The sequence below is a fragment of the Python bivittatus genome, unplaced genomic scaffold, assembly GCF_059951505.1.
Source record: "Python bivittatus isolate LINGU-HERP-01145 unplaced genomic scaffold, Pbiv_v1 ctg000190_np1212, whole genome shotgun sequence".
Lineage (NCBI taxonomy): Eukaryota > Metazoa > Chordata > Lepidosauria > Squamata > Pythonidae > Python > Python bivittatus.
In genome coordinates this window covers 19,920,788-19,948,133 of record NW_028277042.1, presented here as the reverse complement: position 1 = coordinate 19,948,133, position 27,346 = coordinate 19,920,788, and the positions used below count along the sequence as shown (strand labels likewise).

At 47.8% G+C, this 27,346-nt stretch overlaps 1 protein-coding gene across 10 annotated transcripts in view; it reads left to right on the top strand.

The window, feature by feature from the left end:
* GSE1 (Gse1 coiled-coil protein) overlaps positions 1–27,346 on the top strand; it is a 271,237-nt gene that overhangs the window by 231,072 nt on the left and 12,819 nt on the right. For all 10 annotated transcript variants that reach the window (XM_088136183.1, XM_088136182.1, XM_088136181.1 and 7 more), the window contains 8 exons: positions 8,158–8,357; positions 17,591–17,778; positions 18,643–18,837; positions 19,824–20,015; positions 20,101–20,399; positions 21,138–21,465; positions 24,696–25,273; positions 27,049–27,161. In XM_088136183.1, the coding sequence (XP_087992309.1) occupies positions 8,158–8,357; positions 17,591–17,778; positions 18,643–18,837; positions 19,824–20,015; positions 20,101–20,399; positions 21,138–21,465; positions 24,696–25,273; positions 27,049–27,161 (2,093 nt within the window). The remainder of the gene's footprint in view (positions 1–8,157; positions 8,358–17,590; positions 17,779–18,642; positions 18,838–19,823; positions 20,016–20,100; positions 20,400–21,137; positions 21,466–24,695; positions 25,274–27,048; positions 27,162–27,346) is intronic.

The window sequence follows — 27,346 nt, the reverse complement described above, 5'->3', positions numbered from 1 at the left end:
GTTATTCCAGCAGGCTTTGTTGTTCCTTGCAGAAACGGCTTTCTTTAAGCAGAGGTTTCATTGTGTGGCAATTATCTAAATTGGAGGAGAGAGTCAGTGAAGAGTGGCTGCAATGCAGCCTTTGGGGTTTCCTTGCAGGTGAGCAAAATGCTACCTTCACGGATCCGGGAACAACCTGGAGGCTTTTGAGGAAGAGGGCCATTTCCCCCCCCCCCAAGAAAGCAATTTCTGTAGTGTCCGCAGAGAAGGGGCCCCTCCGCTCTATGGATTCTCCCCATCTCCCCAGCTTGCGGGTTGGAGCGATTCTGCTTTGGAAAGGGGATGGCAAAGCACCCTGCCCCCCTTCTGAAGCACCCCTTCGTGGTGGCTTTGGCTCTGCACCCCCAGAATGGGAGCGCGAGCTGTCGGTCGCCTGAGTTGCAAAGAAGCAGAACGGTTTGAAGCGCTCCGTCCGCCAAGGGGAGGCTAAAGCAGGCCAAGCTAATCAGACACTTAAATGCTCTGAGCAGAGGAAAAGGGAGGCTTGATAGAGGCAGAAAATGTATTATTGTGGTGGAAATTACCGGTTCTTTCTTCAGAGAGTGTTAATCATCGAAGTACAGCCTCCCTCCTTTTCTCTTCTCCCTAAAGGGGAAATCAATTTGTGAAACGCTATAGATTAGAAGATGCTTCACCTCTTCATCTCTCATCTTTCCATTCCCTCCCCAATTTTCTCCACAGCGAGCTGTTGGCTTCCCGATCCCCTTTCTCCATTCCCTCTCCCGCTGCTTCCTGCTCAGCCCATCAAAAGCCACATTAGAGGATTTTGACATTGATTTCCTGAGGTGTGCCTCCCTTCTCCAGCCCCAGCACCGACCCACGGATGCAGTAATTTCCCCTTTGCAAGCTATATACAAATATCTACCCTTGCAAGATTCGGTTGGAAATGAAAAGCGGTGGAAGGCTTTTCTTCTCTGTTGGTTTAGATGTAATGGCTGTGTAATTTGATTGCAAAGAAAGGAGGAAAGAATTTCTCTTTCTGCCTTGAGAGTTCTCTGCCTGTCTGGGTTCTGGCGATGGATCAATCTAGGGACTTTTAATGCAAGATTATGAATGCTGGAAGCAGGGAAGACGGGGTTGGTAAGAGTGAAATTTGCAGAGAAGGGATGGCGAGGCGCATTGGTCAGTGACGGGGTTATTTTGTGTGCGGTATCAAGCCAGGTTAAAAGTCTTGGTGGAAAGAAAGATCCAGAAGCTGCATTCTCAGGTGCTAATCCAGGGATAATAACCTGACATATGGCAGAGAATGCTCCAGATTGGTCAATCCTGTTTTGCTCTTATTTGGGGGTCTCACGATTTAACCTTTCCTCTTGCGTTAAAGGGGAAATTAGTACTCAGGGACTGTATCTGCAGCACAGGGAGGTTGTTCTCTAAAATATTGATTTAATTGAAAATCCCAGGTAAAAAGCAAAAACAGGCATTACAGAAAAGCCCAGACCATATATTTCAACTCGGATTAGACAAATACGTTTGTAATTTCCAAGAACTCTTCGTCGGTTGAGAAGATTTAAAAAAGAGAAAAGCAGGAGGGGGAGGAAAGATTGCGGAGGTTGCTGAAATCATATCTGCATAGTGGTGGGTGGGAGGGGGCCTGCAGGCGCGCAGAAGGACCCTCTCAAATGTAGGAAGGGTCTCGGGTTGCCTTAGGACCCTCAAAAGCCTTTCTAAAAGGAAAAAAAAAGCAAACGATTGGGGTTGTCCTGGTTTTGAAAATAAAAACAGGTAAAACAATGCCACTCTTAAGTGAGATGCACAAATCGTTGGCAGGTACATTACCTGTTACTTAAGCTGGGGCTTGTAAATCTGATGAGGAGAATGCAGATTTGAGCCCCTTTAGGGTTTTTGCATATTTCCATCTTTTTTCCTGCTGTGCTGGTAGCACAGCCACTCTGGGTGACAGGAGGACGTCCAGAGCGGTGGTCTCATGTCACTGTGAGGTGGACCTCTTGCGTTAACATCCCACCCTTGTGACCTGCACGAGCAAGGAATTCTTGCTGTGTGAACTCACGAGACCCCCTTGCGGCTAGTATCTGTGCAAGTGTGAAACCAGCCACTTCGAAGAAATGCTTCCCTGCCTTACCCCAAGGTAAAGGAAACATTTTCAGAAGCAGACCTTTGCCAGGGACGGCTTGTTTAATTTACTCTAATGAATGTTACCTCCTCTTTTACAATATATATCTTTCCCAAGACGGTTCTCAAAAAGGGAAGCAAAACAATAAAACAGCAGCTTGAAATGGCTCGCGATCGAATTATTTAAAAGCGCATCAGCACAAAACAAGAGAGTCAACAGAAGAAGAGTCAATGGAAAGAGTAAAATCAATCATTAAAAACCTTGACAGAATGGAAGGGGATTCAAATCCCATCTGAAAAATAGAAGGAATTGGATGGGTTTCCACAGACGGAGCGGCGCATTTCATTTCTGCAGCCACGGCCCCACCACTGAAAAGGCTGTGAGTTTGGAACAGCTGAGAAGGCCTTTTGTGGTTGGCCCACTTTGACTTCTGGATTTCACAGATTGGGAATCCAGAAGCCAGATGACATACCACAGAGCAGTAAACCAACTTCAGCATCCTCCAGGACCCAAAGCATGGGGAAAAAGAGAGCATGAAAAGCAGAACGTAAAACCAAATTCCCCAAATCTCCTGTTTGCATTTATCTTAAAGTGCAGTGCAGAAGTTTTTGGACCAGCCTTTTTCCCCATCTAAGCCTAAAATCAACCTTCTGAGGTTCTGGCCTTGTAAGGATTTAAACCAAGAATCTCTTCCCCTCTTTCTTCCTCATTCTGATCCTCAATTAAGAAATATTATGACAGTAAAAATGGCAACTTTTCCTGGGTGGCAAGCCCTTGAGAACCGGATGGGGACCACGGTTTGGGGGCCAAGAACATGATTTTCCTCAAAAAGGTTCCAATTCAGTTCTGGTAACTCCAGCTTGAAGGGGCACCAACAGTAAGAAAAGTTCTTTCTAGCAAAATGAGACAGCATGAAACCACTTTCCAACCTTCTGTTCAAGAGTATTTTAAGGAATTAAGGGTACACCACCACCCCAAGTTAAGAGAAGGGGTTCAGCCAAGATAATGGAAGCAGGCAGAGAAGAAGTCTAGAATGTATAAAGACACTTCAGATACATGTTGGAAATGTGAACAAGAAGAAGGGACATTTTAGCAAGCTTGGTGGACGTGTAAAAAAGCCAGAAAACTCTGGATTCAAATACATACACTGATTTAGAGGATGTTAGAGACTAATGGACAACTGAGACCAGAGGTTTTTCTTTTGGGATTGATGGACAAACAGTTGGAAAAAAATCATGGAACTTTGTTTCTGAATATGATAACTGCAGCAAGGTTATTGTATGCACAAGGATGGGAAGTTTCAGCACTCCCCACAATGGAGGAATGGTTGGGGAAGAAGACGGAACTTGTTGAGAGGGCCAAATTGACTTCTCTGATTAGAGAAAAGACAATTATCTATGTTTATTGCTGACTGGAAACCTCGTATGGACTTTTTGTGGAAAACAGAAAAAAATGAACTTATGATTTATGGCTTTGATGATTAGACAGGATAGATTATAGAAAGAAGAGAGACATGTTGTAACTTTAGAGAAAGAGGTAAATTTATAATTGTACTTATAACTGCTGTAAAGAAGATTGGAAGCCATTTCTTTATATCTTTTTTTCTTTCTTTTCTGTTTTTCCTTTCTTGCACTTCTAGCTTTCTCTCTGATTTCTTTTTCTTTTTTCTTTCTTTTATCTTCTTTTTAAAAAAACTTTTAATAAAATTATTTTTAAAAAGGAAGCAGGCAGAGAAGACGATATTTCACTCTCTACTGCGTGGTTCTGAGAAGGTCAAAAGAGGTCCAGAGCACATTCTGGAGCCCAACTGAGCATAGAAAGGCTACTCCGACCTTGAGACAGGAACACAACATGGCGTGTAGATCCAACGCGACAACCAGGGGGGTTACACCTCTTGGGGACTGGAAGGGCATAGCTTTTTCCTTGCAAATTCATTCTCTTTCATCTCGAAAGGGAAGAAAGCAGAGCTTCTGAAGCAGCAGGGAGAGGCGTGTGTTGGTGTGTCTGGGGTCCCTGCCAGCTGAGAGAGTGGGGCCTTTCAGAAACAGGAAGCTGCTTAACATATTTATTGATATCAAATGGATGTTAATTGAGTTCTGGGAGCTCAGAGAGTTCAAAGTGATTTTGTGTGTGTTTCTGCGTGGGTTGGGGGGGTTGTCAGAGGGAATGTGTCAATACAGTATTGCTCCCCAAGAATGAGATGCTGGGGACAAGCTGCTAGTTGGGTAGGCTAGGAAGAAATGGAAGCAAGTATTACTTGGGGGGGGGGTGTTTTTCTTCTAAGCTGGTGACCAGCGGGAGGGGCAAGACCTGGAGAGGCAGGGGATGGACTCTCTACAATCCCCTATTTTTTTCCTATCACTGGACCTCTAGAAATAAGGGGTTTCAGCACTAGGGCTCCCTTTTTTCACCTGTGAAATGGAGGCCTGGGGACACAGCAGGGTCTCTGTTCTCTGACACATGGAGTCCTTAATGCTTTTCAGAAAAAGTTATCCTCCATTCAGAGACACACAGACCTGCACACACCCACACAGAGAGACACTTCCTTTCCACCTACCTACTTACCACACAAGGGTTTGCGGTGGGGGAGAAACATGGCTTGGCTCTGTTCTCCCGGCCTCAGCCTCCCTTGCTGATCCTAGCAAGCAGGAAATTAAAAATTCCGATCTGGTATGAAAAGCCTACTCCAAAGGAAAGTGTGGCTTATCCAGGAGCCTCTGGGAAGAACATTCCCAGGGCTTTCTCCAGTTCCAAGCTGTGGCTTAATTGTCCCATTAGTATTTGGCCCCAGGAATTGCCATGGTATGTCTCCAAGAGCAGAACTCAAACTGGTATTAATAAAGCCTGTATTTCTTGCTCTGGAGGAAGGGAAGAAATGCTCCACGGTCCACCCAAAAATGGGGCTGGAGCTCTGGCATCTTATGGACAACCTGAAGGCCACTCTGAACAATTGCAAGGCTACCAGTTTCGGCCCTCTTGGTCCAGGGCGGGCAAGGAAGAGGCTGGAGACACAGGTTGCCCTCCCTCCCTCCCTCCCTCCCTCTAGGGGCCCAGGCCAGAGATCCATATATGGATTGACTTCTCCTGGAAGCGTGAGGAGCACATCTGGGGTTTTGAAAGGTGTTCCGTATTAGGAGGAGTGGCATTTGGGGCAAATGTGGGCAGCCCCCGTTTGCAGATGGTGCGCTTCAGTAGGTTCAGATCCATGCTGGGTCTTGTTCTCCCCCCCCTCTCCCCGCCTGTATGACTTCCTCAGGGTCTCAGCTGTTAATTACCTTTGCCTGTCAGCCATGCCTGCTAATCTGCTATCACTGAATAGAAAGTAGGAGGTCAAATAACAAAGGTGACAGTGCCACACGGTGCCTCTTGTCATCTCCAAGCCAGATTAGTTTCACTGAATAACTCCTGGCTGAATACCGCCAGTTAATTATAACGATCACAAACCCTCCTCTTTTAAAGCCACACAGTGAGAATTAAGGGTTCTGAAGTAAGACTTTAGCTTCATTAATTGCCCGGTTCTTTGTGATGGTATTGATTGATAAGGCTCTCGTGTGGTGAGTAATGGCTTCCCAGCTCAAAGGGGATTAAGGCTGCTAATTGTTGTCGGCCTCGCGCTGACAAGATAGACTTTGGTGGGTGTCAAATCCATATCTGCGGCTTCCTTTGTCAAGAGCAGCAGCAGCAGCAGCAGCGTTGCTCTCCAGAAGGAAGGTATGGTGCAATAGCCCAGGAATAATTAATAAAGCACTGGAGCCACCACTGGTAGAGGGTTGACGACGTGTCTTCCTTTGTTGCGCTTTCGGTGGTTCTTTGGGGTCTTCTGCTTCTCTCAAGTATGTCCATGTGTGGTCATCTGGGGCTCCACTGAGGCTGGGGACCAAACATGGAGGAACCCCTAAAGAATGGCGAGCTGACTCCCCAGCCGCAGATAAGATCAGATCCCAAGAAAGAAGTATAAAATCTGGCCCGTACCCTTTTAGATCTCCAGCAAGGTGTTTTTGTGGGTTAGGAGAAGCACTGTAGATTTGGGGTTTCAAGTTCTCGAGGGCCTTTGATAGAGAGCAATTATAGGTTACGCTGGCTTGTTGTAATTTCACAGTGAGTAGTTCTTGCAGATCCCTTTCAGCCTGGGCTGAAGCTTTTATGCTTTGCGTCCCTTTTGTCTGCTGGCCAGGTTGCTAAACAGGTTGCCATTTGCTTTCTTGACTTCACCAGGAGGGGGACGAACCACTTTCTGGTGATCAAGGACACCTCGGGCTTTCTCCAAACCTGGACCAAAAGAAGGAAAGGGACATAGCCTGCTCTCTCCCCAAAGCTGGAACCTGTGACCCACTCAACTGGGTTAAGGAGGGGGTCAGTGTGTCGTGCAAATGATATCACCCAGAGAGTACTGGGATAAGGGAGGAGTAATTTTAATCGAAACAGCCTGGGGTTGTTTTGGGTTAACTACCCTCCACTGTTCAGCTGTGTTGACTGAACATGACTGAGGGTTAACAGAGGACTAAATTGTTTTTGTACCATCAGCAGCTGTGTTCAGAGCATTCACTCTCTCAATTTTACTTTTCAGATATCCCACAGCTACATAGGGGAATAAAAATCTTTGTTCTGTCAAAAGGGTCAACATATTTTGCTTTCTTGCCTACCTGCCATATCCATATCTTCTATCTATCTATCTATCTATCTATCTATCTATCTATCTATCTATCTATCTATCTATCTATCTATCTATCTATCTATCTCCATCCATCCATCCATCCATCCATCCATCCATCCATCCATCCATCCATCCATTGATCCATCTATCTCCAGAATGTTTTTCTTGAAAACAGGAGGGAGCGACTGCCCTTCCACCAGCTTTGTGGAGATGAGGCTTTCTGCAAAGGTGGCCATTCTCTAACTGACCAGGCCATCTCTGGTCAATTGCCACTAGCGCCCCCTAGTGTTTTATTTCTTGAAGACCCAGCCAGTGTTTTGGAAACTACAACTTGGCATGTCCTGAAAATGTCCAGGGGCATCGGAGTTGGTTATAAAGGCATTTATTCTCAAGAATGTACATACGTGGGATGATGAAAGAACCGGTTCTGTGACTCATTTGTCATTCCTTGTTCTGTAAGAGAATTATCTTTCTTTAACTCTCAGTTTTTCCTCTACTTCAGTGCCGCATATCTGTACACACATACCATATCTTGGAATATATTGTTTTCCCTGCAGTGTGCTTGCACTGAAGTGCCCACAGAAATGTAGCAGGAGTGTCCTCATTGGCATCCTGCTAGTATTTCTGCTCCAACCATCCTCTTCTCTATATATGTCCTTCTCTGCAGCACCTCCAAGATGGATCTGCTTCAGATTCATCTATTATTTTGCGCAGTTCATGGCTAAGTCTTGCCTAAGGCTTAAAAAAGGAGGATTTATGTTTATCCAAAATCTTGTCTCTTTCAGTGCCTTTATGATGAGCAGATACCAACTCTAGATTGTGATGCTCTGTTGGTGTGCCGAGAGAGATGTCTGTGGTGTTAGAGGAGCATTTCCATCCCATTGCTCTTTTCATCTTACCATCTTTTCCCTTTCCTAGTGGAAGCCATTCTCTCTTGCCAACTGTTAAAGAATCTAAGCTGAAAGCAGTCTGGATTCATACTGGAAAGAGTGATTTGGAACTCCCGGGGACCTGTTGGCACCTTCTTTCAGGAGGACTCCAGCTGCCTCTGTCAGCAGCTCCTTAAAGAAGGTGCCAGTAGGTCCCGGGAGTTTCAAATCACTCTTTCCAGTATGAATCCAGACTGCTTTCAACACTTTTTCCCCTTAGATCACAGCAGATGCCTAAAGCCAGTGGAGTAGGAACACTTGATGTGAAATCAACTTGATTAACAAATAGCTTTTGATGCTTCTGAACCTGTGTTTGGAAGATGTTCTTTGGGGTCAAATCTTGACAGTTGACCAGTAGAAGAACTTGCCAGAGTTCAGTTTCAGATCCTGCTCTCATGCCATCAGTTGAGTATTGACTAGGAACTGCATGAAGAACCTAATGCATTTTTTTCTCCTGGTCTTAGGGTCTTCAATAAGCAGCGAGTCTTCTCCAGTTTCCTCGCCAGCCACCAACCACAGCTCTCCTGCAAGCACGCCCAAGCGAGGACCTATGGGGCCTCTCATCGTTCCTCCAGGAGGGCACAGTGTGCCGAACACACCTCCTGTGGTAACCATTGCACCCACCAAAACTGTGAACGGCGTCTGGAGAAGCGAAGGGCGACAGGTAATTCTCCCATATCCAAGCATGCTCCCGTGGGCAGAGGGTTGGGGGGCTGGTTTTCCTTGTTTTTGACAGGCAAAGGGAAAGTGTGGGCAAGAAAGGGAAATGAAGAACATGGAGAAGGAGAACTGATGTCCCAAGATAGGACTAGGCAACCGTAAGCTAGATTTGAGCAAAAGCCTGACTTCTCTGTCAAAATATAATATATCCCTCAGTTCTAGCAAACGCTTTTCAATTTTTCTCTATTATTCTGCGAATTAGAATCCTTTTCCCTGTGTTGAACCAAGACATTTGACATTGGCAGATCAGCTGAGGGCATGGGGGTAGGGAGTCCTTACTCAAGTAGAACTCTTTGCCAAGGAACATGGGAATACAAGGACACCTTTACTTGCAACTGAAGTAGCAGGAAGGTGGAGAGTATTAAAAATTGCAATCAAGAGAGCTTTGGGGGTCACTGGTCGAGGCCCCTTGCTCTGCAGCAAACATCTGGAGGGCCTGTGGTGGCCTACTCCTGCTCTAGAACGGAGCATCTTCACATTGGGTCTTTCTAGCCATCTAATACACCCCCCTGAAGAATGCAAGAAATCCAGAGTCATCCCAGTGATGGCTCTCCAGCATCTTCTTGAGGACCTCCATGAAGGAGAACTGATGCATTCTACATCACAGTCAATTACCATCCTCTAGGTCACCATCTTCTAATATTACATCATGTTAGAAAAAAGCATCTTTGTATTTTTCCTAACATTCAACCCAAAGGCATCATCCTATAGCTTAATTAGTCTTATTCTGACCTTCCAGGTAATAGAGAGCAAGTAATTACTCTCTTTATGCTGATAAATCTTCAGTGTGACTGCGTCCCCCTTCCATTTTTTTTCCTTCACCGGGTCCTTCAGCTTTTTCTCATGGGGCTTCAGGGCCTATGGAAGAGAATAGGTTCTATAGTCCTCTGGAACTAGGCTGATTTCATAGCTCTTCCCGCCCTGGTTTCCATCTGTCTCGGCTCATGCATCTTCCCCGGCCACAGCTATGGAAACGCGGAGCAGAGGAAGTGGAGTTTGGGGCTCAGTTCAGAACAAAAGGCTTCCTGTTTCTCATTTCTATCCACAAAGGTTTATTGATTGTCTAGAAGAGCAAAGCCAGCACATCGAACACCTGGTACAGCGTGCCTCAACCTGATGCCCTCTTAAAGTGTTGGGTTAAGAGCGCTGGACTAACTAGAGGGGCTGAGCATTGGGCAGCGACACATCTGGAGGGACACCAGATTGTGGAAGCCTAATGTAAGGCAACAAAGCACATCATGTATTTATGGCAAAGGTTCCCAGCTGGGAGGACGCAACACCAGCTACCCCATGTTTTGGATTAAGCAACAAGTAGAGGATAATAGCATCTCTCATCTGTGCAGACACACACACCCCGTCCTCTGAGGCTTCTTGCCGGATTGGCCCAGACAGTCTGGCTGTATTTGCTGCTTGTATTTTTTTTTTCTTACTCTTTTGCAGACAGTAGCAGAGAGCTGAAGCATTCGCTAATTAAGAATCATTGTTGGTGGTTATCCTTTCCTTATATTTTACCCAGGTTCCCAGCGGGATCACAGCTCTTGGAAATACTAATTAAACCACAAAGAGAAAAGGAGAGGGAGGGGGCGAGGGAGCCGTATCCCCAGTGCTTGCAAGCAGCACAGATGATGCCCCAGCAGAGAAACAAACATGCACAAAACACACACACACACACACACACACACACACACACAGCACGCGCTTTGATCTTGTCGAAATGGAAAGGTGGCTTTCTCGGACCTGCTTTGTAAAAAAGAAATTAGATTAATTTGTAAAAAAGAAATTAGATTAATGAAATGCAATATTCTGAGCTGCATGAATATTCTGAGTTGTTTCACAGCAACAAGCTCAGGGTGGTTTGGGCAGGCGGGATGGAGCCAAAGAACCTCTCCTAAGCTGTGACCCTCGGAGGCCACTGGAGCGTCCAGGGCTCCGGGAGGCTTTGCCACCCCCCTCGGTTGCAACCATCCGTTGCTTGCGTTTTTCCAAGAAGAACTTTCCAAACCCGTTTTGCCCGGCGTGGTCCAAATCCGTCTTCCCAGCCACCCGCATCTCTTTAGGCGGCTGTTCACCGTCCACCGTCTGGCCATGATTGCCCCCAGCCTTTCAGCTGGGCTGGGTCCCCCCTCCTTCTTCCTCCCTCTGCCAAAACCCATCACTTCGGATGGAAGCTGTCTGCCACCGTCTGTGGAATATTCCGTCACCCTCGAGAGGAGGCGATAATTTATCTGCTCCAACAATTTGCAGCTAATGAAGCCCTAATGCCACCAGGGAGCGCTCTGAAATGAGAGCGCGGGAGCTGACTCAACAGATGATAGGGCCAATCCATCCTCGTACAGACCTTTGATGGAAGCCTTAATTCTTTCTCGGGTGGCTGGGGAGAGGCGAGCGCCTGGTCGAAGGGGAGACGGGGAGGGAGGAGAGGAAGGAGGCTCGGGGAAGCGCTAGAATCAAAGTGGCGGCTGGCTGCCGGTGCCAATCCATTAGAGGTGAGCCGTTTCTCAGAGATCATACGGAGTCTTCTGAAAGACTGCGTGGAATGACGGATGGTCTATTTTAAAGCTAATAGGGCATGTCCCGTGGCCTAGCTGGCAGAGATTGCACACTAATCGCCAGAGAATGACGGATGGCCCTCGTTCTCCTTGCCCCACCCCGCTCACCATCTTGTCACCCTCTGGCTGGTGCCGGTGCATTTCAAGCTACGATGGAAAGCAGAGACACAGCAGGAAGGGCTGTTCCTGCGGCCTGGAATTTCTCATCCCCTTTCTTGAAGCGGATCCTGCCTTGGCTCCTTCGCTCCCCGCTCAGCCCAGTTCCGTCTCCCGGGGCATAAAATGGCTCCTTTTCCTCCCTGACCTTAATGCCTCTTCTCGCCTAGCACACCGTTTGTCTTCTTTGCTAGCAGTTTTCCAGGATCCCAAGAAGAGGTTTTCTCTCTCTTAGAGCCAAAGCGGGGGGGGGGGGGGGGAGCTCAGAATTTGGCTCATGGGTGGATTATTCCAATTGCATAACACTAGTGAGCGAAGTCACAGAGTTGGAAGGAATATTAAAGGCCACCTAGTCTTACCCCCTGCTCAGTGCAGGGTCCAGTAGTGCGTCTCTGGCAGTTGAGCACCAACTGTGTTTGAAGATTGACGGTAAAGGAGAACCCACCACTTCATGAAGCAGCCTATGCCACTGACTGATAGCTCATATCGTCAGCAAGTTCCTCCTGACATCTAGCCTGCACCTACTCCCTTATCATTCTAACCCACTGCTTCTGGTATAAGCCTGTTCCCTGTATTGTGGGACAGTCTTTCAGATTATTCAATGACTTCTGTCACATCCCTCCTCAAGTCTTCTCTTCTGGTATCTAAGCATGTCCAGATCCTTCAATCGTGGTGGTTTTCCAGACCCTTCACTATCTTGGTAGCCCTTCTGCAAACCTCCTCCAATTTGCCATTGCCCTTTTGGAACTATGGAGCCCAGAGCTGGACACCTAGCAGGACATATTAGAGTGGAACAATGATGTTCCATTATCTGGACACCGTGGCCTTGCATTTGCCTTTTAGCAATTGTATCACACTGCTGACTCATGTTTAACTTGGGGTCAGCAAGGAGACCCCAGTCCCTTTCACAGGCACTATTGTCAAGCCAGGTCTCCTTCATCTTATTCTTGGGTCTTTCATTTTTCCTATCCAGAGACAGAACTTGATATTTCTCCTGGCTAAAATCCACCTTCTTCATTTCAGCCCATTGCTCCAGCCTGTCTAGGTCTTTCTGAGTCTTCTTTCTTTCTTCTAAAGTATTAACCATCCCTCCCAGCTTTGTGTCTTCTGCAGATTTGATAAGTGTTTCCTCAACTCCCTCATCAGGTCATTGATAAGAAGGTTGGACAGCAGGAGGCCCAGGGTGTAGCCCTCTGGCACTCCACTTGATCCTTTCTTCCAAGCCAACACGGACCCATTCATGAGCACTCTGGGTGCAGCCATTCAGCCATCTGTGAGTCCATCTAGTAGGAGGATCCTATAGCCCATTTTTAATCATTTTATTAAGGAGCATCTCTTGAGAGACTGTTGACAGCGTTGCTAAGATCCAGGTACACATTCCCCAATCTACTAAGCTAGTAACTCCATCAAAGAAGGAGATCAGGTTGGTCTGGCACAGTTTCCTTGCAACAAGCTTATGCTGGGTCTTGCTAATTATAGTTAGCACCCTTTGGAAATGACCTCTTGTGGAATTATTTTCCCTGCCCATCATCTTTCTGGCATGGTTTACTGCTGAATTTCTGTCATTTCTGCCCTGATTTCTGCCCAGAATTTGGTGTTGTTTCTTCTGTGCCTCCAATGAAATGCTTGACTAACCTGTTTATTTTATGGCCACCATCAAAAGGGTAGTGGATTTATATTTGCTGTGCTGCAGCAGTCTCCTTAGGCATCTGTATCTTCCTGGAATGATTAATAGCTCCAGGGAACAAAGCTGCTAGTAAATCTTAAAGGCAAGAGAAAACACAGCTCCTCCCCTCCTTTCCTGGCTCTCCTTCCTCATTACAGCCAAGCTGTAGTTGTGTGCAGGGGGTTGCATGCAGGCGGCACACACACTTGTCACCTCCAACTTGGCGATCCTCTGCATAGGCAAATCAAGTCTCTTACAAGGCAGATGAGATCTCTCTGCTCCTGTCTGTGCAGTTGCAGACAGCCCTCTCCCTTGATCTTTTCCCATTCCTGCAAGCGAACACACAGTGCACTCCCTTTTTTCTTGACACCCATCTCCAGCGCGCTCAGATGCCTGGCCCCTGTTTACTGCAGCCATCTTCTGCTCCTCTCCTGCTCCCCTCGGCCCTGATGCCTGATTCATCCAGATCAACGCCGCACAGAGAAGGTCAGGATTTGTCTGTTGGCTGGCTGTGGGAGAGGACCGGGTGTGTGGCGCCCCAGGCGCACGCTGCATTCTGAGAGCAAACAGATGTTCCTGCTCATTAAAAATTCCAATCAGTGGCCCATCTCAATGAATTAATTATGGCCCATGGATCTTCTGAGGAGATTTGCAAGTCTTGAGGAGTTCTCAGCTGCTTGCAGAATGTTTGTTGTATTCATATTTAATCAATACACTTGAATGGTCTCCCGTGGTAGTTGGCTTGGAGCTAGTGAATCCCAACTAGGGCATATCTTCCAAGGTGACACGAAACAGGGAATTCACCTTTGGAAGAGCATTTAATGCAAAGTAGAAGTCTTACCTCTATTTTGGGCTTGGCTCCCAAGCCTATGAAACCCCTAGTGGCAGTTTGTTGGAAAAGGACATTTTTAAGTCCAAGTGGGGAACAGGTGTGGTCCCTTTTTCTTCTGACGAGAGAATAGGGGAGTTTTGTAGCGTCTTGGTGCTATCAGTAGCTTTAACCAAACAGAAAAACTCTGTGATCTTGCATCAAATCCCTCAAAACAACAGCTCCCTGCCTGGAGCTGCCCCATCTGCTTCCATTCCAGCTGAGTAGCTTCCTGAATTCAGAGTGGAACAACATCTGCCCCTTCCCCCTCTGAAGACTGCCAAAGTAGACATTAGCTCCTATTCAGGGAATACCAACTGCTAACCCCTGAATACTGGCAAGCAAGGAATTAGCTTAGAACCGTAACAAAATCTTGCTTCCATAGCTGTGTAAATAAATCAGCGTTCAGCACGTAGAACAGGATAGGCGGTGTCTGGGGGGTGGGGGTGAAGAAGTATAATTGAGTGTCATGAATTCTACGGATTTCAGATTTGATCTGTGCACAACCGGTAGATGGTTGCTAAGTCATCTGGGTGGATCATCTTAAACTGCCCATATGTTCTGAATATCTAGCACCTCTCATATGAAGATTTGACCCTGGGCCAGGACCAGGTCATTGTCTCCACTTTTCTTCTTCTTGACTTTCCCATCCCATCCCAAAGAACCTTTGCCAATGGCTCCCTGTGAGATAATTATGGCTTGATGTCCATGTAGCCATGATCTGTGTCGACAAATGCCCTGAACATAAGAGACTGTTTAGGACCTGTCTGCCATTAGAAAAACAGATGTTTCACAGCAGAACTATCACAGGATGGGAGTTCAGGAAGGCACTCTCAGGAGCTCAGAGCAGCCCCTTTTTGAGTGAATTACTTGACTAACAATCAAAAGAACGTGCCCTTATTCTCTCTGTGAGATACCATACACTGGAGTGCAGAAGTTCCTTTTTCCCAGTTTTCTTGTGAAAAAATAGCCATGACCGGATATACTCCTTGTTCATCAAGTACACACATTCTGCAATTGGAATAAATTAGGCAAAAGTACATTCTTTAATCTGCATTGTATATCCTGCTTTCAGGATTGAAGTCTCTCTGTAATTGATATGCCAACTGCAGAGACTTGAAGGGGGCATGGAGATTTGGAATATCAGCCTTAGGAGTACAAATAGAAAGAAATAATAGAAAGCTTTAAAGGAGTTTCCACTCAGGATTTTGTCAGGTATTTTAAAATCTTTTCTTCCTGGAGCAGGGAGAGCTAGAAACTTGTAACTTTACAAAGATATAAATTCCCAGGAGACCCAGAAGTGCACTAGAGATCAGCAGAGATCATAGAGGTAAACATCTGGCTCCACAAAACTTTGTGAACTTGGTAACCCTTAGGAGATTTTTATCCTATTAAAGGGGGCAGAGTGCATTCTGCAAGCTCTCTGCGGGGCAGAGCACTCATTAAACAGACTCAACTTGTAGACCTACCAAGGTCCACAGTCAATTTCTCGGTCTGGTCCTTCAAAACAGAAAGGGACCCCCAGAATGGAATATGCTTTCAGAGGGAAGCCCATAAAACAAGAGCAGTCAGTTGTACAGTCCATTTGGTAGTTCCTATTTAATTCTTCAGTGTTTGGGCTTGAAGGTGGAGCTGGCCAACCGCTGGATCCCTCTGTTGCTAAGCCTGGGTGGCCCTCACCATACCAGCTACTTTCAGCTGTTGGGAGTTTTTCCTTCTCTGCCCATCTTGCTCAGTCTTGTTAACCAATTAAGGGAAGCCTAAACTCAACACAGTGTTTCCTCCCCAAGAGAGAAAGTGCTACGGCAGATAGAAGAGGCTTGCTGAGGGCCTCTGTTCATCTTCTTGAAATGCAGACATGTGCACAGCGCTGAGTCATCTCTCAGCTTAATCTCCCCTGGCATAAATTTGCCCCACTTGGGATTGTTCTTCGCACCGCTGCACGAAGTCAGCAAGAGGGTATGTGTGTGAACATGTCTGTGCATCCACAAGGTCCTTGCCTGAAAGTAGCACCACCAGCTTTTGTCGGAGGCCAGAGTTCATTCTTCTTCTCCCCCGTCACTCACAGGTGGCTGCCCAGAGAATATCTGGCTGGGATTAAGCGGGGAGGGTGCTGGGAGCAGAGAGCACCATGTTATGGCTCAAACCAGATGCTGCTGCTCACTCTTCCACTTCCATCACTCGTGGTATTGCTAGAAGAACTGTAATGGCAAAAGACAAGCAGATGCTCATACAGCTGATGCCATAGCTGGCCACTTCAGGGAATGACTGGTCACAGACCATTCTTCTCTACCCCAGCTTTCTCATGCCGTTACGGCTTTTGTGTACGCTACTGCATTATCTGGGTTTGCAGCAACAGCTGCCTTCTCAGCTGACACTAGGCTTGCCCATCAGAACATCTGGCACAGGGCCCGTTTTTTTCCTGGGGAGAGCTGTAGCTGAACCAAAGATAGGACGGTCTCTCTGGCTGTTTCATCAGGCATCTTGGCCCCCAGTAGACCCAGAAGTGCCCTGCTAGATCAGAACCCTGTCCCATATGTGCTAAGCCAAATGCTGCTGGGAACTTCAGGTCGCTAAATGGTTAAAAACCAGGGAAGAACTTTCTCTGTAAGTTACTGAATGCCTTTTTTCCAAGCCATCTTTGTGCATTTTGGGATAAGGTTGTCAGTGTATATACAGATATGCCCTTTAATGTTTATTTATTTATTTAAAAGATTTATGTGTCCCCCCCCCCCCCATCTTATGCAACATAATACTGGGTGGCTCACAGACAACACATGTTGCGTAATTGCTATTGTACTTTAGGTGATTGGGTATAAAGTATTATTTATTACTGATACTTTAATACCTGTAAACGGCCTACAGACCCTTAGGAGGGAGGTGGATAAATTGTACAAAAGAAACCGGTCAATCCATCAATGAATTAATGGTGCAATTTAGGGGGAAAATAGTACAGTTTAGCCAATATTAAATCTTCTCCTTATTCATTTTATTGGATAGCCGTGCTTTAGGTCAGAAAGGAGTTAAAATGATCCCTATCCATTTTTTCCACACTAGGCATCCATTTTAATGAGACTTTGAATTTCCCCTCCCCAGCCCTTAACTAGGAAGCTGCTAAGTTGTGACCAAATCTCATTGTCAGGCCACCTGCTGAATGCCTGCAGATGGTTGGGATTTGGGGAATACAGCTGAGACCATCCTGGGTCCTGAGTGAGAATCCCTTGGATAGCCCAGGTGATGACTGCTGCTCTACTGGGCTGGCCAACAGGAACGTTTCAGAAATAGTTTCTGGCCTGCAGAAAATCCTGGTTTGTGAAAATTGGTCAGACTATTCCATATGATTTTTAAGAGCTGTACCATCTTCCTGTGTTTGGATTTTCTACTCTGGCCCATTTTCGTGGCCTGAGGCCAGTTGGTATTTGTAAAGGTCTGTGGGAATGACCTTGGGAGACAGGAGGAAGAGCTGCAGACTAGACAACGGTCATATAAGAGGCTGCTGAGCCCACAGAAGGGACGGGAGTATGGCAAACATCCCAGAAAGGACCCTCCCTAGTTTCTTGGACTGGAAAGGTGAGGGAGGAGACATGTCCTTTCAGACTTACAAGATTCTGTTAATGTAACCTTACAATAAAGTTAGAGCTAGTGCTTCTGGGTGTGCTTCTTGTCTGGCCTATGCTGCAAGGCTGACGGGATGGGAGCGTTGGTCAGACAGGAAGAGTGTCATGGCATTTAAAGGTGTGCAGAGCCAAAGAGATCTACTGTAGTTCTCCACTCTTAGTTGATCTGTCAAGATTATTCTTGGGTGACTTGCTGTCCCGGCATCCTTCTGTGGTTGCAGGATGTGCTGAACTTGTGGTCTGTTTGTGCTGTTTGTATCCTTCCTGTTTCCCTCTGGGTCGTGCTGTGGAGGGGCATAATCAGGCATGTGTTCCTTTCAGCAAGAAGCTGGCTCACGAAGTGGTGGCGGAAGCAGCAACGGTAACCGGGACCGCCTGATTGCAGAGGCTCCATTGCCCCAGGAGAAAGCCAGTGGCCCGGCCGTCCCTTCGCATTTGCTTGGGGCCCCTTATTCCTTTGGGATTCCGCCCAATTCCATCGTCCAGGATTCTCGCTTCCCACCTCTCAAGTAAGTGAGATGGATGAGTGTTGGGGCAATACTCACCCCTCCTTGCTTGGCTCTTGATGTCGCCTTCACGTCATATTTCTCCAAGTCCATCAGAAGGGTAGGATACATGGCGTTGGTTGCAGACTGTTTTCAAGGGAACTTGTGTAGAATACAAGGGCTCCCAGGGCTGGCTGAAGGCTAAGGCCAAACCTTAGGAGGTGCCAACACCACACCTACTTCTAAACCATTCTCAAAACACACATCTTTGCACTGGCAGGAGGTGGTGCCATCAGTCCATGGGGCCTAAGGGTGCCATATGCCTCCTATAACATAATCAAGGGGAAACTTTGCAGTCAGCAAAAGGATAGTTCCCAAAAGTTTTTTTCCCCCAGATAGTGGTACCTCTGAGCATGTGTGTATGTGTGTTGTGTGTGTTGCATATGAAGGAAGAGGACTGCTACCTTTTGCTCTTGAACTTTTGGAAAACAGGAGCAGCTTTCAAGTTGGAGGGAACATTTGGCCTCCCAAGCAGCCATAAAAGTTGATAGACCCAGTTGAATGATACTCCTAAACAGAGAGCATTACAAATGCTCCTAGTAAAGACTGTTTCTTTCCTAATGGGAATCATGCTTCCCATTTGCCTGTTTTCTTTCTGGCTCAGTGCATGCTGGGACATGTAACAATGGATGCCTAAAAGAGGAGCCTCCTGTCCATGAGGGAAATGAGCTTGGAAGTGTTATTGCAGACTTCTGGAATCTCTCTCTCTCTCTCTCGTTTCCTTGTTTCCTTCCTTCCTTCCTTCCTTCCTTCCTTCCTTCCTTCCTTCCTTCCTTCCTTCCTTCCTTCCTTCCTTCCTTCCTTCCTTCCTTCCTTCCTTCCTTCCAGCCTCCAGCGTCCTGTCCACCATGTGGTGCCTCCCAGTGCTGTCACAGAAGACTACCTGCGGAGCTTCCGGCCCTATCACACAGCTGAGGAGCTTCGCATGTCCTTGCCTCCCATCACTTTGGACCCTGCCACGGCTGCTGCTTATTACCATCCCAGCTACCTGGCTCACCATCCTTTTCCTCATCCAGCTTTCAGGTAAGAGAAGAGTTGTGTGAGAAGAAGGTTGTGCTCCTTCAGTCCTGATCTTGTAGGGGAGCCACAGTTGGTTAAGTAGTCTGTCCTCCAGGCGTGTCCTTTAGAACCACGACTAATGAACCCTCTTGGCCCATAGAGTAGAAGGTTCTCTGAGGGCTTTCACATAATGAAATAAAGCACAGTAGGTTGTCACTTAAAGAGCAGCAGGACTTCGGATGATGGGCCACTAATTTCTTCTTTGAATGAGGTCCTGTTGAGCAGAGTCTGCTCCTGCCCAGCTTCACCCCAGCTAGCAAGACATGCTATGTCCATGGAGATCTGAGGGCTTGGAAACAAATGTCTTGAAGAGCCTCAGAGAAAACTGAGAATCTGCCTCCAGCTTTTCTCCATGTTAGTGAGTCAGCCGTGTATTGGAGCCTGTGGATTTGGGTTTGTAGCACGTGAGAACGCAGAGGGATACTGCATGAAAAAGAGCTGCTCATTCCTTGAGATCATCTGAAAACGGCCCTGAGAGACCCCCATCTAGTGAGGTTGGCTCAGTGGTGATCAAGGATTGCATCTTCTCACCAGGGTGGCCCAGCTCTGGAATGTCCTTCTTGGGGTCACACACTCAACATCCACTCTGACAGATTTTGAGTAATAATAATAATAATAGATAAAAAGGTTTTATTTATCTAAGCTTCTAAATAATAATATTATGCCCTTCTACTCTGCCAGGGTAGTGGTTTTATCCATTTGATGTTAAGTGATGTTGTTCCTTTATTGTTGTTGTTGTTTAAAATTATTTTAGCCATCTTGATTTTATGGTTGAGGAAGAATCCAACTACATATTCAATACAAATTAGGAGTGAGGGAGGTAGGAGAATTTACAGTGATAATTTCTGCCAGATCTTGCCAAGCTGAAGCTTAGCTGGAAACACTGCAAGATTAAATTTCGTGGGGTGGTGGCAGGGTCAAAGTCGCCTAACAACTCTGTTTTTTTCCAGGATGGATGACTCCTACTGCCTTTCAGCTCTTCGCTCTCCTTTCTACCCAATTCCAACCCCTGGTTCCCTCCCACCCCTTCACCCATCAGCCATGCATCTCCACTTATCTGGAGTGAGATACCCCACCGAGTTGTCCCATTCATCTCTTTCTGCACTTCAGTCGGAACGCATATCCAGCCTGACTGCGGAAAGGTACGGAATGTCAGAATATGTTGTCTGTTGATGGGAAGCTTCTCTTTAGCTTTCCATGAGCTTTGTTCTCCTCTTGAATTTGCAGGCTGCAGTTGGATGAGGAGCTGCGGCAACGGGAGCGAGAGAAGGAGCGAGAACGGGAGGCCGATCGTGAACGGGAGCGGGAGAGGGAGCGGGAAAAGGAGCTGGAACGAGAACGGGAGAAAGAGAGGGAGCGGGAACGGGAGCTGGAAAGACAGCGCGAGAGAGCCCGGGAAAAGGAGCAGAGCATCGTCAAAGCCATGGAAGGCCCCTTCCTGCCTGTCTCGGAATTGCAGGGGCCAAGGACCCATCCACCTGAAGAACGTGTCAAACCATCGGAACAGCTAACGCCAAACCGAGCAGGTGACCTTCAGCAGCTTTGCACTGGACATTCAGAAACGCCCAGCCTATTTCCAGGGAGGCAGGGAACAGTCTCAATTGGGATAAATCCATGGGATGGTTTTGCAATTTGAAATGTCATTCCTCCATAGAAGTTCTTGCCATATCTGTCCATCTCACTTGGGCTGTTTTCACTTCATGCACTGTTTCATGCACGGTTGAACGTCCCCTGAGGCTTGCTTGTGCCTATGGCGTCCTGTGCATCTATGGATTGGCCAGTCAGGTGTGGAATCTGGTTGCTGCTGTAGAATTTGACTTTCCTTTAAGCGCTCACCTCTGCTGATTCTGGGCAACCATTTTCTAATAAGTCTTCTCCGAGAAGCTGCGACGTCCAAGGACTGGCCATCCAATAACCATCTTTCTTCCCACTTATTCTCTTTTCTGCTTAGGTTGACCTGAATTATGAAGCCCACCTACAAATTGGCTCTGTGTGTGTGTGTGTGTGTGTGTGTATTTGTGGAGCTGCTAGAATTGATCTGTAGGCCCCAAGCCATGCTTTTCTTCCTTAACCTAGATGATTTGTCCCAGAACTGTGTGAACAGCTGTAGGCAAAGACATTATATGCAGGATTATGCCCCAGTTGCCCTCCTGCAATTTTCAGACTGGACAGATGCTCCACGTCTAGACAGCAGCCTTCCAATGTTAACAAATCACAGGGTGCCTTTTGCCTGTTAGCAGTGGAGTATTTTTCTTTTCCTGCAGAAAAACCAAAGGATTCTTCTGCTGCCCAGACCCCTAAACCAGTCCAGCCTCCATTGCACCAGCCATCTGCCTCACAGCACCCAGTGCCCAGCTTGATTTCCAACCACAGTATATTTCCCCCGCCTGGAAGCAGCACAGCCACCGCGCTCCTCATCCAGCGCACCAACGAGGAAGAAAAATGGCTGGCACGCCAGCGGCGGCTACGACAAGAGAAAGAGGACCGCCAGTCCCAGGTGTCTGAGTTTCGGCAGCAGGTCCTGGAGCAGCATTTGGATATTGGGCGCCCAGCCGGACAGATGGAAGTGGAGCATCGGCCAGAGAATTCCAGGTACCGGCTGGTGGCGTTGGCCTCGTTGTGGGAGGAGGAAGCGGCTGGGTGGCTGCTTTCTGGGGAGGGAGCAGCCACCTGCCACCAAAGACCCAGTGCCTCCAAAGGATCCACAAGACCAGAGCCTTCCTTTGGCTCCACGCGCCCTAGATTTCAGCAGGCACAATGTAATGCCATATGACAGCTGCTTGGAGGCCTGGGCAGAATGAGCGAGGTGGCCTCTGTGCCATCCACGGTGACCAGGTGTCTCTGAGACAGTTGTCACTAATTTGAGCCATCTTTGGCAGATGGAGGGATTTCTAAATCTGAATGGGTTACCAGCGCGGTTGGCACTGCTGCTTGCTGGCCTCAAACAGCAGGCCCCGGCGGGGTTGAGCGCTCCAAGTTTGGAGTTTAGAGCGTTATTATATGCTTGGCCAAGAGCAAGATGCTTGCTCTTCAGCATGACAGCAGTCTCTTTGGACCCTCTGGGGTGAAGTTTTTGATGCAGAGCTGGAGATCAGGCACCAACCCAACAGTGGTGGAGCATTTCCAGCCAATCCTTCCATGTCTGCCCTGGCTGCGGCCTGAAGCTGAGCCGATTCCAAGCGGGCACTGAGGGAGGAAGAGCACAGTTGGGTTAAGAGCCTCTGCTAAGATCTGCTCTTTCTGCTATTTAAGCAGAACTGATTCGACTCATCCCTTTAGCACTTCTGCTGGAGCCCATTGTTGGTTCTGGGTATCCAGGGGATTAGAGAAGCTAATCGGGTATAAGGAGGAGTGGATTGCTGGTGTGCACGGCCGTGTCACATTCTCATTTCTTCATCCTCTCGCACTGGAGCTTGGTCACCTGTATCGCAAATGCTGAGAAGCCCAGCAGCTCGGGTGGCTTCCAGAAAAAGCCACGATCGGCTGCTAAACCCCTTGGGCTGGATAAGGGAATTGGGTGCAGCGGACGCTGCCATTTCCCACAAGTTACTAGAGCCATTGCAAATCAATATCTCCATGGCTTTGTTCTCGCGGGTGGATACTTCCTCAGCTCTCCATCTTGATATCTTTAAGCATGTGTTTTTGGGACCCGGTTTAGGTGGATCCGTGAGTGCGATTCATGTCTCCGTTTGTTTTCTTTAAGGAACTATTTTTAATTCAGTTAGCACTCTTTTGGCGGAGCCCAGGAAGGCTGGCATTCATTTCAGTTCCCCCCGTCTTAAATTGTGTCTCCTGCAAGCACTTGGTAAAGAGACACTCCGTTGCCCCAGCAGTTGTGTGACGGATCGAGCTGGGAAACCATAGTCGCGCCTTCAGCGCCGAGCACCCTGGTGCTTTAGAGTGGAAAGCTGTTAAATGCGCAGCTCCAGCAAATGGGGTGCTTATCGCGTAACCGTTTTTGTCCTTTTGCTACTTATTTAAGGATTACATGGTGCCGTTCTCTTTGTGCCACTTGAGAGTAATTTTTGGGAGGGGTTTGCTCACATTTGAATCTGTGCACTGCTTCTGTGAGCTTCTTACTCCTGAATATTGATGGAAAGGCCACTTGGTTTTTCTCATCCATCCTACCTCATCCTCATACGCTGCAGGGGTGGAAATAATCTGTAACCCTCCAGGTATTACAATCTTGGTATCATAGAGCAGAAAGATGGAAGAGACCTTGGAGATCAGCTAGTCCAACCCCCAGCCCAGTGCGGGGATCCACAACTACAGTATCCCTAAGAGATGACCGTCCAGCCTCTCTTCAGCACTTCCAGTGAAGGAGAACCCACCACCTCCTGAATTCCGTGGCTGAACAGCTCTTGTTTTTAGGAAATTCTTCCTGATGTCCAACCAAAATCTGCTTCCTTGTAATTTGAGTCATTGCTTCTTGTTTTGTCTTCTGGAACAATTCTGCCCTGTCTTCTCCATGAAAGCCCTTCAGACGCTGGAAGATGGTTATCAGTCTCCCCACCATCTTCTCTTCTCCAGGCTAAACGTGCCCAGTGACTCCAATTGTTCTCCTTAACATTTTCCTTCCGGGCCCCTTTCCATCTTGGTTATTCTCTGGACCCTCCCCAGTTTGTCAGTGTCCTTCCAGCTGGGTATCAAGGTGAAACCTTCATTTTTCCAGTGGCAGAAGGTTGGCTTGGGGTGCTAGGGAAATATAGTCAAACTCAAATCTGTAACTCATGCTAACACAGTGTTTTCCAAACGTGGCAACTGTAAGATGTGTGGACTTCAACTCCCAGAATTCCCCAGCCAGTATGCTGGGGAAAAGTTTGAAAAACACTGTGCTAACATGTAAAAACCTGGAAGGGATGCCAGCATAGAATCCATATTATCCAGCAGTTTGATGCTTGAAGCAGATGCTCAACAGTTTGTGAACCATGGTTTGAGTAATTTATATTAAATACATGGCAAGAAGCTTTTGAATAGCCAACTGAGCTTGGTTAACCAAAACGGAAACTGCTTTTAGACTCCATTAGAGTGGTCAATGTCTCTCCTGAGAAGCATCTCCCCGTAAATTAAACCGCAGAAAAAGGAAGGGTTTGCACGTCAAAGAAAGCACTGTTGTCCACCGTACTATTCCCTAAATAGGAATGAGCTCTCTGTAAATTAAACAGTCTGAGCTTTAAATTTAAATAAATTCAGCGCCTTTATTGGTGGATCTCAGTGTTTGGGGAAGATGAACTCCTCACTTTCCCTGAATGAATATGCTTCACAGGGAGAATTTCCACATTGTACACAGCAGTGAAACTTACCAGGTGGTCTTTGGGAGGTTCCTGCAGGCCTTGGGTGGTGGTAGAGGTGGAGAAATTGGAATGATAATCCCTGTGCAGCTGAGAATTAAGCACAACACTCTTGACAACGAGAGAAAGATCTGGTTTCTGCAGCATTTCATGGCAACCCCACTAGATGTCACTCACTCTGCCTTCCACAGGCATGAATGGGACACCTTCTCTGGCCAAGGCGCCCTCTACTGGACAGTGAGGTCCAGTGGAAAAAGGTCCAGCTCTGGCTGCGCTGAATTGTAATACAGAGTAGAACCTGAGATACGGAGTGCTGTGCTCTGTCTGCATAATGTATAAAAGGCAGGCACAACCTAAAGCATTTTCCATTAAAGAATCTTTTATTTCCATAAGGCTGATGGCATGAAAAAGAGCAGCCGAGTGTTTTTCAGATCACTGCTTGGCAAGAAGATAATGAGATGGGCCGCAATGAAAGCGACCTGTTTGTAGCGTGGCTCGTGTTAATACCATTTCCCATTCCTCTTTCTCCAGACTGGGACCAAGCCGCCCCGAGCTGGGGAGCCGAGACCAACCCCAGCACTTTGGAGGGCCCCCTCCGCTCATATCCCCCAAGCCGCAGCCCCACCCGGTCCCCACCTCCCTCTGGAACCCGGTCTCCTTGATTGACAACGCCTCGGAAGCTCGGCGGCTACAGGACAGCCACCCCCTCCCCTCCCACACCAACCAGTATGAGTCCGCCCGCCAGGCCGTCCCTTTAGTGAAAGTGGAGCGAGTCTACTGTCCGGAGAAGGTCGAAGACGGCGCCCGGAAAAAGGAACACTCGGACAAATACCAACCGGGCCGAGAACCAGGCGGGCTGGAGCACGGTGGGTTTCCCCACGGACCCTCGTTAGGCGAATGGGAGAAGCCCCTGCAGCAGAGGACGCCCCTCCCACAAAGCGGACCGTTTGTCGAGACCCTGAAGAACCAGCCCGGTTCCCCTTACAGGCACCTCTTGGCCAGGGGCCATGACCCCATGTACGTTTATGACGAATTCTTGCTGCAGCAGCGCAAGCTGGTCAGCAAGCTGGACCTGGAGGAGAGGAAGCGGCGGGAAGCCCAGGAGAAAGGTTTGTGCCCAGTAAACCCTTTTCGGGGGTTCATCTCTCAGATGAGGACGGGGAAAGGAGCTCGTGGTAGCCTTCTCTGCAGGACCAAAGACACTGAGATGATCTTGAGCTCTGCCCTTTGATGGGGGGCGGGGGGGGGGGTTCTGGTCCAGACAGGATGAAAAGGAGGTGATTGCGGAGAATTTCAGGCTAGAGGCAGGTGGCTTCAAGCTTCTCAAAGGGTGCCCATCCAGTTCTGGCCATTTCAGATCAGGACTGGTTCAGGAAGCCGGTGGGGGGGCTGAGGGGTGAGGTCCAAAAAGTCAAGATGGGGGCCACAGCACTGCAGTCGAAGCTCTGCCCATTTTAGGCACATTAAGAAAATGTGCAGTGCTTGGATTGCAGCATCACAGCTGCCCTCTTGATTTTTTGGACCCCACCTGTGGAAACCTGCGGTTAAGGTTGGAACAGCCTATTTGAACTCGAAATGGGGCACTTGGAATTTGAAACCCTTTGCACCCCACTGATTAAAAAGCATTTTTTCCAAGGGAGATGGACTTCACCAATTTAAAGTCCAAGACCAAAAAGATAAGGAAAGAAATCGTAACGATGCGATAAAAGGAACAAAGCAAAATACAGGACAGAGCGCGATGTTCAGCCCAAGACTTGTGTTTCTTGTGCCAAGCATGAGGGTCAAATCAAAGGAACCCAGTCTTGCGGGGGTGCCGAGCCCCTGCTCCCCGAGGTCTCTTCTCTTTCAGAAAACGCCGTGCCCTTAACAAGGGAGTAGCCAGGTTCCCTCCCTACATCTGCAACTCGCTTTGAACACACATTTCAAGCTGCTCTGTAAATTGTCTTTCTGAGACAGGCCCAATTAATAAATGATGAACGGAGACTAATAAAGCAGCTTTAAATATTAATCTAGAATGTACAGCCATAGTGGGATTCGCAAAAGGGAGGAAAACAAAGCATTTAAGCGGAAAGGGGGGAGCTTAAAGCCTTCCATCACAAGCCGGCATAGCTTCCTCTGTCTTTGGACATTGGCTCCCTTCTCTTTACGCAGAGCGTCCTTTTCCTGCCTCCCTCGGTCTGTTCTCTCGTAGGAATGGGTTCGCCAGCAGTGTGGTTGCCTGGGGGCGTGAGTGCCCTCCTGGGCCAAAGGGTTGTGTGCTGCTTCCTTAATGCCCCAGATGGTTCCACAGCACACCTGGAAGGACCGATCTTTGGAAACTGGCCTGCAACTAGCTCCATACAGTCCCCAGGCCAGGTCCTTAATAGCCCATGTGTGTGTCTGCCTGATGGTCTCTTCTGGCTCTGCAAGAGAGAGCCTGCCATCCTGCAGAAGAACAGGAGCGTCCAACTGTGGGGACAGTCCCAGCTGCCATTTCCTTTTTCTAAGCATGGGTGCGAACAGCTGGCTAGCTATCCGAGCTTCCCCTTTCATTACTTCCTTCTCATCAAATCTGATGCTGTTCTGCATAATTCCTTCCTTGCAGGACCTGAGCGTTCCCTCGGGCAGAAACCTCTGGCTCAGGTTCTGTGCCCGTCTTTGCAGATGTGTAGCTACCACACTGCAGAGCCATTTCTTTCCTGCGTAATAGGCCCAGCTGCCCTTGCTGCCCTGTGAACCCAGAAGAGCAATGAGAATTAATTCAGCTCTTCCCTGAGAACCTCCATCAACGCTTCTTGGGGCATCGCCTGGGTTTTTGAAGGGAGAAGATGGCATCTTGGCAAAAGTCAGTAGGAGGTTTTGGGTTGCCATCAAACTTCACATCTGCTGTACTTGCTGTATGCAGGTTATTATTATGATCTGGATGATTCCTATGATGAGAGCGACGAAGAGGAGGTACGGGCCCATCTGCGCTGCGTTGCAGAGCAGCCCCCGTTGAAGCTGGATACTTCCTCTGAGGTAAGTCTCCTCTCCTGTTTCACGTAATGATGTAAGTCGAAGTCTTCTGGCTTGTAACAGAGCATTCACTACCCCGGGAGGCACAGGGCAGGCACATCGTATGATCTGTAGGATTTGCATTGCCTTATACCTAATGTAAGATGTGGCTTAGAAGAAAGATCTGAGGAGAGATCTGAATTTTGCTC